This window comes from Kogia breviceps, chromosome 14, assembly GCF_026419965.1.
Source record: "Kogia breviceps isolate mKogBre1 chromosome 14, mKogBre1 haplotype 1, whole genome shotgun sequence".
NCBI lineage: Eukaryota > Metazoa > Chordata > Mammalia > Artiodactyla > Physeteridae > Kogia > Kogia breviceps.
In genome coordinates this window covers 63419393-63437407 of record NC_081323.1, presented here as the reverse complement: position 1 = coordinate 63437407, position 18015 = coordinate 63419393, and the positions used below count along the sequence as shown (strand labels likewise).

At 42.5% G+C, this 18015-nt stretch overlaps 1 protein-coding gene across 4 annotated transcripts in view; it reads left to right on the top strand.

Annotated features, from left to right (window-relative positions):
- CPPED1 (calcineurin like phosphoesterase domain containing 1) overlaps window positions 1-18015 on the top strand; it is a 232896-nt gene that overhangs the window by 71925 nt on the left and 142956 nt on the right. For all 4 annotated transcript variants that reach the window (XM_067012535.1, XM_067012534.1, XM_059038682.2 and 1 more), the window contains one exon: window positions 14673-15095. In XM_067012535.1, the coding sequence (XP_066868636.1) occupies window positions 14673-15095 (423 nt within the window). The remainder of the gene's footprint in view (window positions 1-14672; window positions 15096-18015) is intronic.

The window sequence follows — 18015 nt, the reverse complement described above, 5'->3', positions numbered from 1 at the left end:
AACTGGGTGGAGAAGGTGCTAGACTTCTGTTCTTGTCAGAAGGCCTGGACTGAGGAGCAAGGGTTCTGAGGCTGCCCCGCCAATAACCTACTGCTGAAATTAGGAGGAAGAGGGACGAGAAATGAGTGTTCCATGCATATCCCAGAATCTTCCTATTAGTTTCTTTTTTTTTAAAAGATTTTTTGATGTATACCATTTCTTTTTTAAGTCTTTACTGAATTTGTTACAATATTCCTTCTGTTTTATGTTTTGATTCTTTGCCCCTGAGGCATGTGGGATCTTAGCTCCCCCACCAGGGATCGAAGCCACACCCCCTGCGTTGGAAGGCTAAGTCTTAACCACTGGACCTCTAGGGAAGTCCCTCCTATTAATTTCTGTACTCAGCCAAATTAGACCAAATCCATATACATATCTACCAAGCATCTTCACTGTGCAAAGAAAATGCTGCTGGAGACCACCCATCACTTAACAGCCCCGCCTGGGGGTGCCGTGGGGAAGCCAGGGTCTGTGTGAGGTCCCAGGTGGGAGGGTACACCTAGGAGCTGGGGCAGGCAGGAGGTTCTGTGGATGTGAAAGGATTTGACAGAGTGCAGCAGCAGCGGTCTCTCTGCCAGGAAATCCTTCCCCATCACAGGCCGAGTCACCTGCCTCCCCTGCGCCGGCCTCAGCTGGAGAAGTCGTTTGGTTTGCAAGTAACTGCTCAGCATGGGCTTACTCGAGGGCCGCATTGATTTTGTTGTTCTTTTTGCTGCTGCTGGTATTGAACTGGGAAGTCCACTCTAGATCCCCCTGAATGAGTAGCCCATTACCTCACCTGACTGTTTCTCTACTCTTCCACTATTTCATTTAACTTTTCCTGCCAGTCAGTGGTTGAGTGTATTACCATCAGTTCTCGTTTGAGTTCTTGTGCCTTCAGGGACTGGGGAATATAGAGGTCTTATTTTCATTAACTAAGCAACATCCTTTCCTGTCTCTTTGCTGCACAGAACGTTGGTTTCCTTGTTTGTATTTAAAAAAGGAAGAAAAACTTCTTACTAAAACAGTGAATAGATTCATAACCCTGTCGAAATCATTTTGCAGTATCTCTTCTTTAGACGACGTCCACAGAGGAGAGAAAATGCTGTGAAGGTCTCAGAGGTGGATGGTTCTTAAAAGTAATCTGCTGGTGGGATTTTGCATCACTACGTGTTGCTGGCTGGGGTGGGTGGTTCAAGGGAAATGGAAGCACGTGAATTCAATGCTTGTTTCTTGTTCTATCTTTTCTGTAACCAGGCTATATTCTCTGGTGCTTTGCAGCAGCTTCTGTTTTCCTTTACTCCCAAAGGGGGAAACAAATGTGTATTATCATGATGTTTTGTGCTTGGCAGGTACGCACAAAAATTTCTGCAGTAGCTGCCTGCACTTCTGGTTGAGATATACTTTTAAGTGATGCATGGTGGTTATTTTCCCTAAAGGAGTTGGAGCCATAGTCTGGGGGTGGAAAATGGCAATAACATGGACACCTCTGTTCTTGGAAATAAAGTAAGCACTTGGGTTCTCAATAAACAATAAATTGCAGTGCGTTAAAATCCTAAGAAAAGCTGCATGGCCAAGAGTTCATCTCATCCTTCCAAGGGTTTTACCATTGCTTCTGAAATATTATAGCAGTATTCCACGAATAGCCATCCCAGGTACATTCTGATGTTTACTTTTTTTTTTTTTTTTTTTTTGCGGTATGCGGGCCTCTCACTGTTGTGGCCTCTCCCGTTGCGGAGCACAGGCTCCGGACGCACAGGCTCAGCGGCCATGGCTCACGGGCTCAGTTGCTCCGCGGCATGTGGGATCTTCCCGGACCAGGGCACGAACCCGTGTCCCCTGCATCGGCAGGCGGATTCTCAACCACTGCGCCACCAGGGAAGCCCTCTGATGTTTACTTTTAATGTGCCATGCCCAAAAGAGTTTAACTGTGGAATAAATGAACCGGGCATGGGAGTTTTATCCTAGTTACAACATATAATTTTGTTTGATCATGTAGAGCTGTAAACTAAGCTTTGATAGACCTGTATAAAATTGAAAACCCAAGTTAACGTCAGAAGTTCTGAGAAGAAGAAGGTTGTTTAGCTGCAACACAAATCCCTGGGAGAGAACACTGAGAACACAGACGCTGAACACCTCTTTGAGAAAGGCTTGCTAGCAACTGAAGCCAAGCCACACATAGGTGTCTGATATCAGGGACAGTTAAGAAGAATACCGAAGAGAATCCAGTATTTGTTTTTTAGGGCAAAGGCTTCCTTCTCCACAGTGGAAAAAGCCACAGATGAGAAAAACCTGGTCTCACCCTGCTCTGATCAGTCTCTCTGGGGTACCATCCCCTGGGGAAAAAAAATGATGCCAGGTACTCCCCAAACCTACTGCACATTCCCTGAAGATGATGAGCCTTGCTTGCAAAGACGTCTGGGCTTGTCCAGCATCTATGTAAAGTCATCCAGTTTTGTTCAGTTCTAATGACTTTCTGATTAGAAACATAAACGTGTGTGTGTGCGTACACAGTGTGATGTATGTGTAATTAACATACATGTAGTTGTATGTGTTTAATTTTTTAAGGTAATATATGCATATGGGGAAAAAAATCAAATCTTGTATATGGGTAAGCAATGGTAAATCAGTCATCCCCCTCCCTCACCCCCGAATGGCAGTTTTCCTCCCAGAGACAACTGTCAGTTTCTTGTGTATCTTTTCCAGATACATTTCTAAGTGTATTTGCATATTTTTTCCTTACATTTTATTTTCATAATTTTACTTACATTTTGAATAGAGAATCTATTCATATGGACCAACATTCAAAAGTTATAAAAGAATGTATAAAATATTCCCTCCTAACCCACTTTCCCTCCCTAGAGGCAACACGTAGTGCCAGTTTTTAAGACATCTTTCCAGAGATAGTGTATGCACGTATGTATATATATTTCTCCTTTTTCACATAACAGGTAGCAAACTATGCGCAATGCCTTGCTCTTGTTTTTTACCATAGTATAGACAGTCTACCTCATTTTTTTTTTTTTTTTTTTTTTTTTTCGGTATGCGGGCCTCTCACTGTTGTGGCCTCTCCCGTTGTGGAGCACAGGCTCCGGACGCACAGGCCTAGCGGCCATGGCTCACGGGCTTAGTTGCTCCGCAGCATGTGGGATCTTCCCGGACCAGGGCACGAACCCGTGTCTCCTGCATCGGCAGGCGGATTCTCAACCACTGCGCCACCAGGGAAGCCCTACCTCATTTTTTTGTGTGGCTGCATGGTATTTCATTATATGGATTGACCATAATTTATTTACCCAGTCTCCTATCCGTGTTCACTTAGGTTGTCGATTATGATAGGCTGAAGGACTGGGGTTCCGGTGAAGTGAAGGAGGCATCTAGGGAGCAGAATTTAAGAAGGCGCTTGCTCTCAGGGTTGTGTAGATGCAGGGCCAGCACTTGCATAAACCCAAGAGTGAAATGCCGCCTTAAACTCTGCATTCACTCTCCTCGTCCTACTCCCAGCCCTGCTATGCTCTGACAACCAGGCTGCGATAAAAATTGTTGTTTGTACCTGTTTTGGGGGCACATATTGTTGGGAAAATTCCCAGGTGTTAAGATGTTGGGGTCAAAGTATATGTGGGTTTTCAAATTTGAATAAAGGAAATCATTTACACTCCAGCCAACACTCTAAGAGAGGTCCTGCTTCCCCATGCTGTCACCAACAAATTGTATTATTAACACTTTTTGATTGTTGCCAGTTGGATGGATAACACATCAAGAAAAACGTGGTCAAGCTCATTGTTTCAGGGATTGGGCCTGAAATCATAGTCTTGCATCGCAACATAGAAACGCATGGAGTTGACTGCAGCTCCATCTGTCTTCCCCTGTAGTGTTCACCTGCATCTTGGCACTGACCAGGGGGTGGTGCACGCACCCTTCTCCATGCGTAGCCTAGAACATCAGCTGTGGAGTCAGGCTAGGTTAACCCAGGTGGGATCTGAGTTTAGGGTTGCCAGATTTAGCAAATAAAAATACAGGACTACAAATACTCCATGGGACATAATTATACTAAAAACTCATCCGTTTGCAATTCACACGTAACTCGAGCATCCTGTATTTTATCTGGTATTCCTACCTGGGTTAAAATCCAGCTGTGCCACTTATCAACTCCGTGACCTTGAATGAGGTTCTCACCTGTGCCTCAGTTTCCTCATTTGTACTGTTAATTCTAGCCCCTAGGGTTCTCGTGGGAGCAAATGAGATCATCTGTGTAAAGCACTTAGCTGTGCCGAGTGCAGAATAGGCATCCAAGCGTCTAAGCTCTCTTTATTACTCTGGCTTGTGCAGTCTTCACTGCCTGACGTCCCAGATGGTGCCAGGATCTCCTTCTGACCTCTGCCTTCACCCTGCTATTCCCTTTGCCTAGGAAAACGCACCCCCTACCCAGCAGGCACTAATTCTTCCTAAGCCTTTTGATATTTGGTTGGAGTGGTGCTTCCTCTGACAACGCTCTCCAATACCTCCCAACTAATGAGTTACCCCTACCCTGTGCTTCCACAGGGCCCATTGCTCCCATCACAGAACTTCACAACCCATATGGTCACTGCCTGTTTTCATGTTGGGCCCCCTCCAGACTTTGAACTCCATGAGAACAAAGATAACATCTAACTTACTCTGGTGTGGCCATGACCAAGCACACAGTAGGACGGCAGGTGCGCGTTGATTAAATGCCTAGCGGAAGACAAATACTTTCTCTTCTTTCAGCCCTGCAATGACTGGGGCTTTTTAGATTTTTGCCTCTGGCTTTGAAAGAGCAGTGACTATATTTGGAGTTTAACAGTGAATCTCCTATTAACTTTTCATTAGGTTGTGTATTTAAAGTCCCAAATGGGACCAAGGATTGAGGGGCATAGCTGCCAGTGCCAGAGTTCAGATTGTAAAATGGAATCTTAAAGTAAAAAGAGACACTCATTCTAAATAAGACCTTTTCATGCATCTGATACCACAGAAGCTGTGAACAGAAATGAATCGTGCTCTTTTCTTCCTCCAAGCAGACTTGCTGGTACTTAGAGGTGAATCAGCTTGTAACTGTCCTGGAGCTTCTTTGTCCCTGGATGTGACATTGTCTCTTAACAGCATCAGGCTTAAGCAATGTCTTGCATGGACCAAATGCCCAGTAGCATTTTATTAAATTGAATATTTTATCATTATGTATGTACACACTTTATGATAGCACCAAGATTTGCTCTAAAGAAGACAGATACCAAATAAAGGATCACTTTGGAGGGAAAAATAACTTACGGAAGACCTTGGCCAGCAGCAACAAGTCCAGATAATGGCAGAATGTTTACATGTTTTTCTCCTCCATGTTTTCTTATTCAAATGGTAAAGCTGACACGTATTTCGATGGTCTCCTTTCTTGCCATTCCTAGTATCACGGCCCTGTTCCAGTCTTTATTACCTTTTGGCTGAAAACCATAAAATTGCCTCTCTGTTGGCACCCCTTCCTCCATTCACCTCCCTCTAAGTCCTCCCGTCTGCCTTTGGCAGATGAATCTTCTTGAGGACGTGTTCCTCCTAATGTGACACCCTTCACAGAGCATGTCAGGGCCCCACACCCCCGCTGCCTCCCTCGCCTGTGTAGTGCAGGCACACAGGTGGTCGGGACGTTATTTTCAGAAGTACACATCACCTGTAATCTCTGGCATGGGCCAACCTGCTGGGTCATGGTCCAGTCCCAGAATGGCCAGCATGGCTGTGGGTGTGTTTGCAATGACAGAAACTCAAACAGGCTTTCCTTAAAAGCTGTAAGCTTCCTGAGTGGTAAACCTTGATCTTAGCTCTCCTTGATTCCACAGTTACCACAGGCTGATCCTAAAATTCATGTGGAAACTCAGGAGACCCAGAATAGCCAGAACAACCTTGAAAAAGAAGAACAAAATCAGAGGATGCACACTTCCTGATTTTAAACTTACTAGAAAGCTGTAGTAATCCAAACAGTGTGGTACTGGCATAAGGATAGACATCAGTGGAATAGAATTGAGAGTTCAGAAATAAGCCCTCACATTTAGGATCAATTGATTTCTGACAAGGTTGCCAAGATAATTCAGTGGGGGAAAGGATAATCTTTATAACAAATGGTGCTGGTACAACTGGATATCCACATGCAAAAGAGTAGATTTGGACCCCTACCTCACACCATATTCAAAAATTATCTCAAAATGTATCAAAGACCAAATAAAAGCTAATGCCGTAAAACTCTTAGAAGAGAATGTAGGCATATATCTTTGTATTATACTTTGTATTAGACAGTAATTTCTTAGATATAATACTAAAAGTGCAAACAACAAAAGAGAAGACAGGTAAGTTGGACTTTATGAAACTTGAAAATTTTTGTGCTTCAAAAGACGTTATCAAGAAAGTGGAAAGACAAACCCATGGAATGGGAGAAAATATTTGCAAATTATATAGCTGATAAAGGATGAGTATCCATAATATATAAAGAGCTCTTACAGCTCAGTAATGAAAAGGCAGATAACTCAGTTTGAAAATGGACAAAGGATCTCAGTAAACATTTCTTCAAAGAAGGTGAATAAATGACCAGTAAGCAGGTGAAAAGATTTTTAGTATCATTAGTCACTAGGTACAAGCAAATGAAAACCACAATGAGATTCCACTTTATACCCACTAGGATGGCTCTAACCAAAAAGACAGAAAATAACAAGTATCGTCAAGAATGTGGAGACATTGGGACCCTTGTACATTTCTGGCAGGAATGTAAAATGTAAAACGGTGTTTTGGGGAGACAGTCTGGTAGTTATTTAAATGATTAAACATACAGTTATGACCCAGCAATTTCACTCTTAGAGAAATACCCAAGAGAAGTTTGTAGTCGTTTATCGCAGCATTATTCATAATAGCCAAAAAGTGGAAACACTCCAAATACCCATCAGCTGATGAATGGATAGACACAATGTGGTGTATCTGTACAGTAGAGTATCATTCATCAGTAAAGGAATGGAGTGCTGATACAGTCTACAACATGGATGAACCTTGGAAACATTGTGCTAAGTGAAAGAAGCCAGCCACTCAATACCATTTATTGTAAGATTCTATTTATATGAAGCAAAAAAGAATTAAAAACAAAAACAAGACACTTTTCTGGTGCTTTCTTTTCTTTCCTCTATTTTCTGTCTTTCTGAGAGTGAAGAACATACCTTACACATTGGCCTTGTCATTTGTTTTGTATTTGTTCCCATTAAAATTATACTTGTACTTGTTTACCTAACGATATAATTCTAGCACATTTGTAATTTTTTAAATGTCTTGATTGTTTTTCTGATTGTAAAAGTAATTCATGCTCATTATAAGAATTCAGACTTTACAGGAAACTGAAATGTTTTCTGTCATTCCATTCACCACAGATAATTACTATTAATAGTTCGTCCATAGTTTTCTAGAAATTTTATCTCTGAGTATACTAACTTGTTGGCTTATTTTCAACAGAATCATATATACTGGTTCTTGCAACTTACTGTTTTCATTTAACTTCTCCTCCCAAGCCATAGCTCCCCAAGCTTTAGCAGTATATATTTACTTACCTGTTTATTATGTATTTATATTATATATTTATACACAAATATACATGTATGTGATACATATTTACCGTTTATTGTTCCATAGTAAAGACACACTCCCTACTGATGAACATTTAAGTCATTTCAGATTTTTCTGTCTTCTCAAATGATGCTGCAGTGAATATACATACACACGTATATTTCTGTAGAATAAATTCTTATAAATGGAATTGCTAAGGACTAGATATAATGAGTTTTAAAATTTTTTAATTGATCTTTCCTAATTGGCCCCTAAAAGGAGTTTTAACTTGTGATCTCAACCATTTAGTAGATGCCCTGTTGTGACTGTTCTGTTTCCAATCTTCAGATGATAAAGGGCCACCACTGACAGTATTTCCAGAGATCTCTTAGGGCTGGCACTAGAAGTTCTCATCTTTGGCAGGTTTCACCCTCAGTACAAGTGTCTTATCATTGTCCATCCATCCATTCATCCACCTTTCTGCAGTGCCCCGTGGCTTCCAAACATCACAAGCAAATTGCCAGGTAAAGGTGAGCTGGATATTCTCCCCACCCATGTGCTAGGGTGTCAGCATGCACGTGTGTGCTGTCCTTTCCCGCACAGCTCAGGGATCAGCAGTAGGGCTAGGGGCCAATCAACCTGAGAATAAGGAGGATACCAGGGAGATCTAAGATGACCTAAGGTCTAGTTTCCCTCCTCCTTGCCTTTTCACTGGGAGGGCTGGGAGGGGAGAGGGTTAGGGCTAGGGGACAGACAGGCGAGCACATGCTACACATCGGGCACTTCAAGCATGATCTCATTTATCTTACAGCATCACCATAAAATAGGTGATAAAATTTCCATTTTAAGGGGTAGAGGCCCAGAAGGGATTGTGCCCAAAAGACACCACCCCTCATGAAGGCAGTCTCACAACCTCTGAATCCAGAGCCCACCTGTTCTTTGGCTTGAAATGCCAACCCCAGCATATAAGTGGAATCATATAGTATTTGTCTTTTTGTGATTGGCAAGTTATCCTTAGCATAATGTCCTCAAGATTGATCTATGTTGTAACATATGTTAGAAGTTCCTTCCTTTTTTAAAGCTGAATTGTGTGTATATACCACATTTTGCTTACCCATTCATCCACTGATGGACGTTTGGGTTTCCACGTTTTAGCTATTGTGAATAATGCTGCTGTGAACGTGGGTGTACAGATAGCTCTTCAGGACCCTGCTTTCAATTACTTTGGGTATATACGCCGAAGTGGAATTGCTGGATCATATGATAATTCTATTTTTAATTTTTTGAGGAGCCACCATACTGTTTTTCCACAGCAGCTGTTCCACTTTATATTTCTAGTAACAATGTACAAGGTTTGCAATTTCTCCACATCCTCACCAACACCTGTTTTTTGTTTGTTTGTTTTTGTTGTAACTGTCTTTATGGATGTGAGGTGGTATCCCATTTTGGTTTTGATTTGCATTTCCTTAATGACTAGTGAGGTTGAGCATCTTTTCATGGGTTTATTGACCATTTTTATATCCTCTTTGGAGAAGTGTTGTTTCAGTCCTTTACTCACTTTTGTGTCAGGTTGTTTGTTGTTGTTAAGTATTGGGAGTTATCTATATATTCTGGATATTTTGCCTTATCTGATGTATGATTTGAAAATATTTTCTCCCAAAATGTAGGTTGCCTTTTTACTCTGTTGATAATGTCTTTTGATGCACAAAGTTTTTAATTATCATGAAGTCCAATTTGTCTATTTTTTCTTATGTTGCTTGTACCAGTACATCAGATTTTATATTGAAAAAGAGCTTTTGATTTTTACCTCTAATCTGTTTCTTCCCCAGTCTTTTCTGTGTCAGTAAATGACATGACTAACCTTCCAGTTGCTCAGATGTTTGGGAATTATTTTTGAATCCTTCTCCTTCTTGTAGTCAATACAACAAAGATTTCTCTTGTTTCTACCTCCTAAATATCTCTTAAATCCTTCTATTTAAACCTCCAGTTCTTCACTGCCAGTAAATAGAAATAAAATAGATTTTTATATATTGACCTTTCCTCCAATAACCAAGCTAATTCCCCTTATTAGTTCTAGGGGCCATTTTTTCTTTCTAGATTTGTTGGAGTTTTCTATGGAGACAGTCATATCTTCTGAGAATAGACAGTTTTATTTCTTCTTTTCCAGTCTGTATGCTTTTTTTTCTTTTTTTTTCTTGCCCTATTACACTGGCCAGCACTTCCAGTATGATGTTGAATACAAGTGGTGAGAGCAGACCTTCTTGCCTTGTTCCTAATCATAGGGGGAAAGCATTCAATCCTTCATCATTAAGTATATGTTAGCTATATATATATATATTTTTTGTAGATGCCCTTTTTCAAGTGAAGGATGTTTATTTCTCTTCCAAGTTTGCTGAGAGATTTTATCAATGTATTTTAAGGCTATTCTGAAAACAGCAAGGTAATAATCTCTGCTTTAATGAACATTGACTGTAGTTAGCTACACATTTTGTGATACCACATCATGTTAAAAATTCAAAGTCAATGAATAGTGTAAATAAGTATTTTGTTATTTTTATAATGTTCTTTACCTCCTGGTTTAATTTTAATCCATTGCATTAAAATTTTTTAAAGGTATTTTAAACACATCATAGCTTTCCATACTGCCCTGCCAGTCCCATGCAGAATTATCCTCAGCATGCAACAGGTGTGTGCTGACCTCGGGGTCCCTGTTCTCTTGGTACCCACTTCTCAGCAGATACCCCTCATCCGGTTTGAAGACCTGCCCAGAACAATCCTTTTCCTTCTCCCTTCTGAGCCATTTCTTTTTTCTTCCTTAGCCAGAGTCTTATTTTCCTGCCTCCTTCCCTATCTTCTCTGTGAAGCTCAGAGCCTCACTTAATAATAGTCTCATGGGAGCTCTGGATCCTTGGCCAGGTTTCCATTTTTTTTCTACTCCTGGTGCTAATGAGGTTTGACTTTGGGCTTTGCTACAACATTATGACTATTTTAGGAAAGTGTGCTAAGGTGTGCTATAAGCTATGTTAATTCTAAGGTATTATTGATATTCTGACCCTAAAGAAATTCTGATATACACAAATGAGCATGTTGAATGTAATGCAGACGTTTTCATTAAACTTGGCTTTTTTTTTTTTTTTTTTTTTTTTTCGGTATGCTGGCCTCTCACTGTTGTGGCCTCTCCCATTGCGGAGCACAGGCTCCGGACGCGCAGGCTCAGCGGCCACGGCTCACGGGCCAAGCCGCTCCACGGCACATGGGATCTTCCTGGACCAGGGCACAAACCCGTGTCCCCTGCATTGGCAGGTGGACTCTCAACCACTGCGCCACCAGGGAAGCCCTAAACTTGGCTTTTTACCATCTAGAATTTACTCTTTCACTTTGAAATTCTTACCTAAAAATTATTTATATCCCTAGAGAATGTTTTTATTCTTTTAGAAATGATTTTTTTTTTTTTTTTGGCTGCACCTCACGGCTTGCAGGATCTTAGCTCCCTGACCAGGGATTGAACCCATGCTCCTGGAGTGGAAATGCGGAGTCCTAACTGCTGGACTGCCAGGGAAGTCCCCAGAAATGACACATTGATTGCTTTGTGTATATGGTTGGGTTACTGACAAAGAGGGAAGAATTACTACATTCAGGCGTGGGGTGGAGGGAAGACAGATCACCTTTTCTATACCTGTTTGTACCAAATTCTGGAAATTTTCTCGGTATGAATCCTTACAGCTGCCCTCTGAACTGTGGGGTTATCATTCCCATTTCACACATACTGAGGCCAAGGCTCCGAGGACCCAGGTGACTCTTTCAAGGCCACACAGCTTGTGAAGGGCAAGAGCCAAGGTCCAAACCCATGTGTCACAGACTCCCCATCCACACCTTGCCAGATGGGGGTGGGTATAGGAAATCCTGGAAAAGCTGCACAAGAGAGGCTTATCTTTGATTGAGGGAATCCAGGGAAGATGGGCTTCATGTTTTTTAACAGGTTATTGGGGATTATTTGTGATTTCTCCAAGAGCAGCATCCCTCTGAAGTTTGGAAACAAACAAACATCCTATTGTTGTGCATAATTCACAGCTCTTTGCTGTAGATTGCTTTGTAGACAAGGTCTCCTTTCCAAGGTTTGAATAAGTCTGTCTTTTGAGGTGCTCATTTTTAACTTTTCTGTGTATGGTCAGTCATTAGCTACTTGAACATTCTTTGTGTCTGCCTCAGTCAGTGTATGAAGCATTGTGATGAAATGTCTTTTGAAAATCAAGAATGGGAGACACTCTGCACCCCAGTGTATTATAAGGTCCTTGTCCTGTGGATCAGGACTTCATAATACACTGTGACCAGGACACTGTAATGAGAGGCAGCACTCTGAGCCGGAACACCAAGTTCATGCTCTCCACTGGTTGTCAACTGAGTTAATACACGTACAGTTCTTAGAACAGTGCCTGTCCTGGAGTAAGTGCTCGGTAAATATTGGCTAGTATTGAGTGTCAGAAAATCCCTGAGTCAATGGAAAGAAGGAGACAGTTGTGGTAGTTTGGGGGTCTTTTAGAAAACTGGTTACAAAAGTAGTGATAAATGACTGTTGGTTCATGGAGTCCCTTTGAGATGGTTTGTCACGTTCAAGGCCATAGAGGATTCATCCTCTAACTAGCAGTCTGTTCACATGGGAAAAGAACAGACCAGTGGGGTCTTAGAGGGGTTTAGAGTCAACACAGATACCCACAGTCCAAGTACAGCTAAGGAAGCAACATCAGTCAATGGCCTCTTCAAACCAGGAGCCCCAGGGCCAGCCCAGACCAGTGAGGAAGCAGATTCTGTGTGTAGGCAAATCCCCAGTACCACCGAGAGAGAGGCTTCCTGGTCCCCAGTGCTAGGCAGGACCTGCTTCTCCCCTCGCCTGAGCTCTTTCTGTGGGGATCAGCCAGCCTTTCCCCAGTAAATTCCACTCACCCCCGAGATTGGGGTCTACTGGAAATGTGGCCACCTGACTGGCCTCCCCTAAATTTTCTTTAATCCTTAGGATCCTGAGGCTAAGGATTTTTTTTTAATGAAAATAATACATAAGCTTTTTAAAATTTAATTCTTTTTTAAAATGAAACTGATACATAAACTTGGAAAAAGTGAGGAAGAAAGGAAGGAACTTTAAAATTTTAGTATAAAGGGTTTTAAACCAAATGTGAAAGTCTCCTTCACTCCCCACTTTTGTTTCCCAGATTTAACCAGAGTTGATAATTTCCTTTGTATCTTTGGAGAAGTTCTATCCATAACATATGAATATGTGTAACCCTTTTTAAAATTTATGTGTGATTTTTTTACTCCTCCATGTCTTACCTTTTAAATTTAATATATATTACAGATCTTCCCAGAACATCCATACAGATCTACCTCTTTATTTTCTCTTCATTTATTTATTTTATTAGGATTAAATATAAAAATATTTCAGTGAGATATGGGAGTTCTGAACTCTTACGTGTCTAACAACATAGCTAAAAGTAAGTGAACACCAAACTTGGCAGAATTACCAGGAGAAATCGATCGATCCATAATTAGAGTGTCAACCTAACCAGGTCTTTCAGAAACTGATACAGATCAATAGGCCAAAAGCAAAGAATAATGACATAGGAGGTTTGAATCACCCCATTAACAAGTTTGATTGAGTGGAAATATGAGGGACTCTGTATTCAACAGTTAGAGAAAGCACATTCTATACACACTCTCATGGGATATTTAGAAAAGCAGGCATATACTTGCTGTAAAGGAAATCTCACTGCTAATCTTGCAGTTGTAATTTCTGAAGTGGCTTTGTCATTTCCCTCTCTTTCTTTCCTGAGTTAGTTCTACCAGTTCCTATTTCACGTCTGCCTATTTTCTGACCATCTAAGCTGAATTCCTTTATTTCTGCTTTATGTTCTTCTTTCTTAGCTGTAATTGCTTTGTAAAGACTTTGCTGCTTTCTTTTTAATTCACGATGGAAATGAAATGTGGGGTATAATTTTCATCTGCTCATGGCAGCATTTTTTAGGTGAATTTTTATCATCCCTCGTGAAGGTGGGCTTCTCTCTTTCATCATTTTTCATATGCTGTCTTTGCAGGATGCTGAGCTTATTCCTCAGGACTATTAGGAATCATGTCCTTTCCCCGCTTTGCTTTTCTCAATCATGCTTAATAACATCTGATACAGATGGGTGTGCTTCTATAATTTACTTGACAGATTGTCTGACTCACTAGTTTGAAAGGAAGGGTTTGTATCTCTTTGACTCACAGCTGACCCTGGTAGCTAAATCAGTACCTTATACATAGTACTCGATAAATATTTGTTGAATAAATTAGCACCAAAAAAAACCCAGATCTGGAATTAAATTGGTCATCTCAAAGCCCATTTTTAAAGGTTTTAATACGTTATTACAGGAAGCGTGGAAGCCAGGAATCTGAGGGAGGAGGGAACCCACTCTTTGTTCAAATAATCATCTCCATACTGACTCCTGAGTGCCAGGGGGCATGTGCTTCATATTGAGGCATTGAGCCCCTGCTCTCTAACACACTGTTAGTAGAATATAAAATGCCTCTTCCCCTGTATGGAGAAGGTTTGGCAAGATACACATGCCAGTTGATGTAGCCATTTGGATTCTAAGAATGTTTCCCATAAAGGTGGTCACACAGTCTGCACGGTCGTCTGTATGGTAAGAAAAACTTAAATAGCTGTCGTTTGAGGCTAGAGTTCAGAGCTGGGTCCATACACCTCAGGGGTGCATTTGATGACCCCTTGAAACAGGGCAGAAAAGTCACAACTATTTGTAATTATTTTCTAAATGCAAGATAGAAATTCAGCTTCACTAATATTTTACAATTCAAATGACTCTACACCATCACTCAATCAGCAATTTTGGATCAGATGGCCAGTTAGACACCGAATTTCCAGGGGAAGGAGGACAGAAGTTCCCACCTCACTTGTTGATTTGTTTTTAACATATGACTGCTTTTTGCAGTTTCCGTGGATCCAGTTGAGTGGATTTCTAGATTATTCTCTAATTTGATATTGTAAAGGCACAAACAGCCTCAGCCGTTTCAGGACATGACCCTCACTCTTCCAGGGACGCCCTGGCGGAAGGAGCAGACGGAGGACCTGCAGCGGGTGCTCAGGACCGTGGACAGCGAGATCCCGCTGGTCCTGGTCAGCGGCAACCATGACGTGGGCAATGTCCCCACCCCCGAGACCATCGCGGAGTTCCAGCGGACTTGGGGAGACGACTATTTCAGCTTCTGGGTTGGGGGCGTCCTGTTCCTCATCCTCAACTCGCAGTTCTTATACGATGCCTCCATGTGCCCTACCTTGAAGCAGGCCCAGGACCAGTGGCTGGACCAGCAGCTGAGCGTCGCAAGGCAGCAGAAGTGCCAGCACGCCATCGTCTTCCAGCACATCCCGCTGTTCCTGCAGAGCATCGACGAGGACGACGACTACTTCAACCTCACCAAGTTGGTGCGGAAGGAGATGGCAGACAAGTTCTCCCAAGCAGGTAGGCCTGGGGCCCCAGGTGACTGGGTGGAAGGGTGATCTGGAGAGGAGGTATCCAGATCCTTCTCTTGCCCCTCTGCAGCCTGGCAAGGGGGAGAGAGGATGGGGCTTTGGGCAGGACTGGATTCTAAGCCCAGCTCGGCACTCATGGCCGTGTGGCCTTAGATGAGCTGCCTTGCCCTCCGAGTCTGTAAAGTAGGAATAGCAGAAGCAGCTCTCTCATGGGGTGGCTGTGAGGATTCAGTGAGAAGGGGCCTGGACAGGATTAGAACAGCCCCAAGCTGAGTACTGAAGTCATAGCTGCTCACAGCTGAGGATGGGGGACCCTGCAGGTCGGGGGGCTATTGGGGAGAGGGGGGCCAGAGCGGGTCTGGTCTGAGTGTGGCTGTATGTGCCCCAGGCAAAAGAAGATGCCAGGAGTATCTTTTCTCATTTCTCTGGGAAGCAGGAACTTGCCCAAGGGCAGATGATATTTAAGAGCCAAACCCGACCAGTATTAGATGTAACCCGGGAAATCCTGGAATGTGGCCATAGGGCAGGTCCTGGAGCCTCATCAGTGTTCCTTTAGTGAGGTGGACTGAGTTCTCCTCCAGAAGTAAGAGGAGAAAATCTGTTTAGTCTGATCTTACCCTGCTGTGAATTTTAAGCCAATCATACATATGACACATTCGTGAGCGCGCGCACACACACGCACACACACACACACACAATGAGGACACTCCATTTCTAGCGATCTCAATTCCGGTGGCGCTGTGTGCACCGCCAGCCCACACACCTCATTTCTCCTCCTGGGAGCACCTGCAGCTTTCCTCTCATGAGAAATGGTGCGTTCTCAGCCGGTTCCTTGCATTACCACTGACTTGGCAGGATTCCAGTTTTGACGGCTGTTGTGTCTCTTGTTTTGGTCCTAATGCCTCCTTTCGGATCTTTCCAGAGTGTACTTCATCAAACGCCTCTAAAATATAAATACATCCTTTTATTTGTTAGGGAGAGGGAGGGGGCCTGACCCAATAAGTAGCAAGCATCCATTAAAAAAAAAAAAATCCTGCCACTCTTTTCACCTTTGAGCATTAAATGTGTTCACATTTACTTGTGAAAAGTACAATAGGCCCTTCTGTATTTTCGAGACTTTTTACAAAAAGCTTGCGTAATTGGAGACGTTTTCCAACTGTTCCATGGAGATGAAGTTGGAAAACTTTTATCAAAGCCTTTGAAATTTTATGCCATGCTTGAGTTGGTGCAGAAAACCAACTGTTTTTGTTGTTGTTGACAAGGAAATGAAGTGTCAAGATGGCATCAGCACCACCATGGAGACTATTTTGTAACAGAATAATGCCAGAGAGAACACTTAGTGCCACTGAAATGATTCCTTTTATATCAAATGTTAAATGATGCAAGTGCCATCCCCGTGGCTGCTCTTTGTTGTCAACCACATCCTTGAGTGGCATGGGGTTCTGGGTTTCCCACTGTAGGACGGAGCACATGCAGCCCAGGAGCAGCCCCAGATACTGAGACCTGGAGCTGTTTATAAAGAGGGCGACCCCGGCTCTAACAGGGCATCCTCGGGAAAGTTCTGCTGCCCACCCACCAGGAACCTCAGAGGGTGACATTGCATCTGGGATGCACCAGCCACCCACCTCCCCTGTCAGGCCTGCAGCCCTGTGAGCTCAGGGAGGATTTGTCGGCACCCCCAGAGCTGGTCTGTGTCTCGGAGGTGGGCTCCAATTGCCCCAGCTCGCAGAGACTGATATCTACCACCAGAATGGCATTTTATTAATTTTTTTAAAAAAATTTTAAAACATCTTTATTGGAGTATAATTGCTTTACATTGGTGTGTTAGTTTCTGCTTTACAGCAAAGTGAGTCAGCTATACATATACATATATCCCCATATCTCTTCCCTCTCGCATCTCCCTCCCACCCTCCCTATCCCACCCCTCTAGGTGGTCACAAAGCACCAGGCTGATCTCCCTCTGCTATGCGGCTGCTTCCCATTAGCTCTCTGTTTTACATTTTATTAATTTAGAGCAAGGCTGAAATCCTCCCCTTAACCCTAGCAGTGCAGTCTCTTCCTGTAGGCAAAACAGCATGGGAGGCCAGGTTACAATCAGGAGGTTGCTTGCTGAGCGTGAGACAGAGCAGAGAGACTAGTTTTCTTATCTGCTCTTTATTTTTCAACAGAAGTATAATTGATTTACAATATTGTGTTAGCTTCACGTGTACAAGACAGTGATTCAGTATTTTTGCAGGTTATACTCCATTATAAATTATTACAAGATATTGGGTATAATTCCCTGTGTTGTACAGTATATCCTTGTTACTTATCTATTTTATATACAGTGGTTGGTATCTGTTAATTCGATACCCCTAATTTGTCCCTTCTCCCTTCCCTCTCCCCTTTGATAACCACAAGTTTGTTTTCTGTGTCTGTGAGTCTGTTTCTGTTTTGCATATACATTCATTGGTATCATTTTTTAGATTCCACATGTAAGTGATATCATACAGTATTTGTCTTTCTCTGTCTGACTTATGTCACTGGGCATCATAGTCTTTAGGTCCATCCATGTTGCTGCAGATGGCAGTATTCCTTCTTTTTTATGGCTGAGTAATATTCCTCTGTGTGTGTGTGTGTGTGTGTGTGTGTGTGTGTGTGTGTGTGTATCACATCTTAATCCAGTTGTCTATTGATGGGCACTTGAGTTGCTTCCATGTCTTGGCTACTGTAAATAATCTTATCAGCTCTTAATGGCCTCTGGTTCTGGAACTCTGATGGATTCTTCTCCAGTAGGGCCTCCTACTGGGGAAGAATTGAGCACATTGATACTTCATGTGCTTTTAATTCTACCTCCTTAATAGCTCTCCAGCCTGTCCACTTCTTTAGACCACCATTGCCTCTCAGCTGGGTGGTAGCAGCAGCTTTGA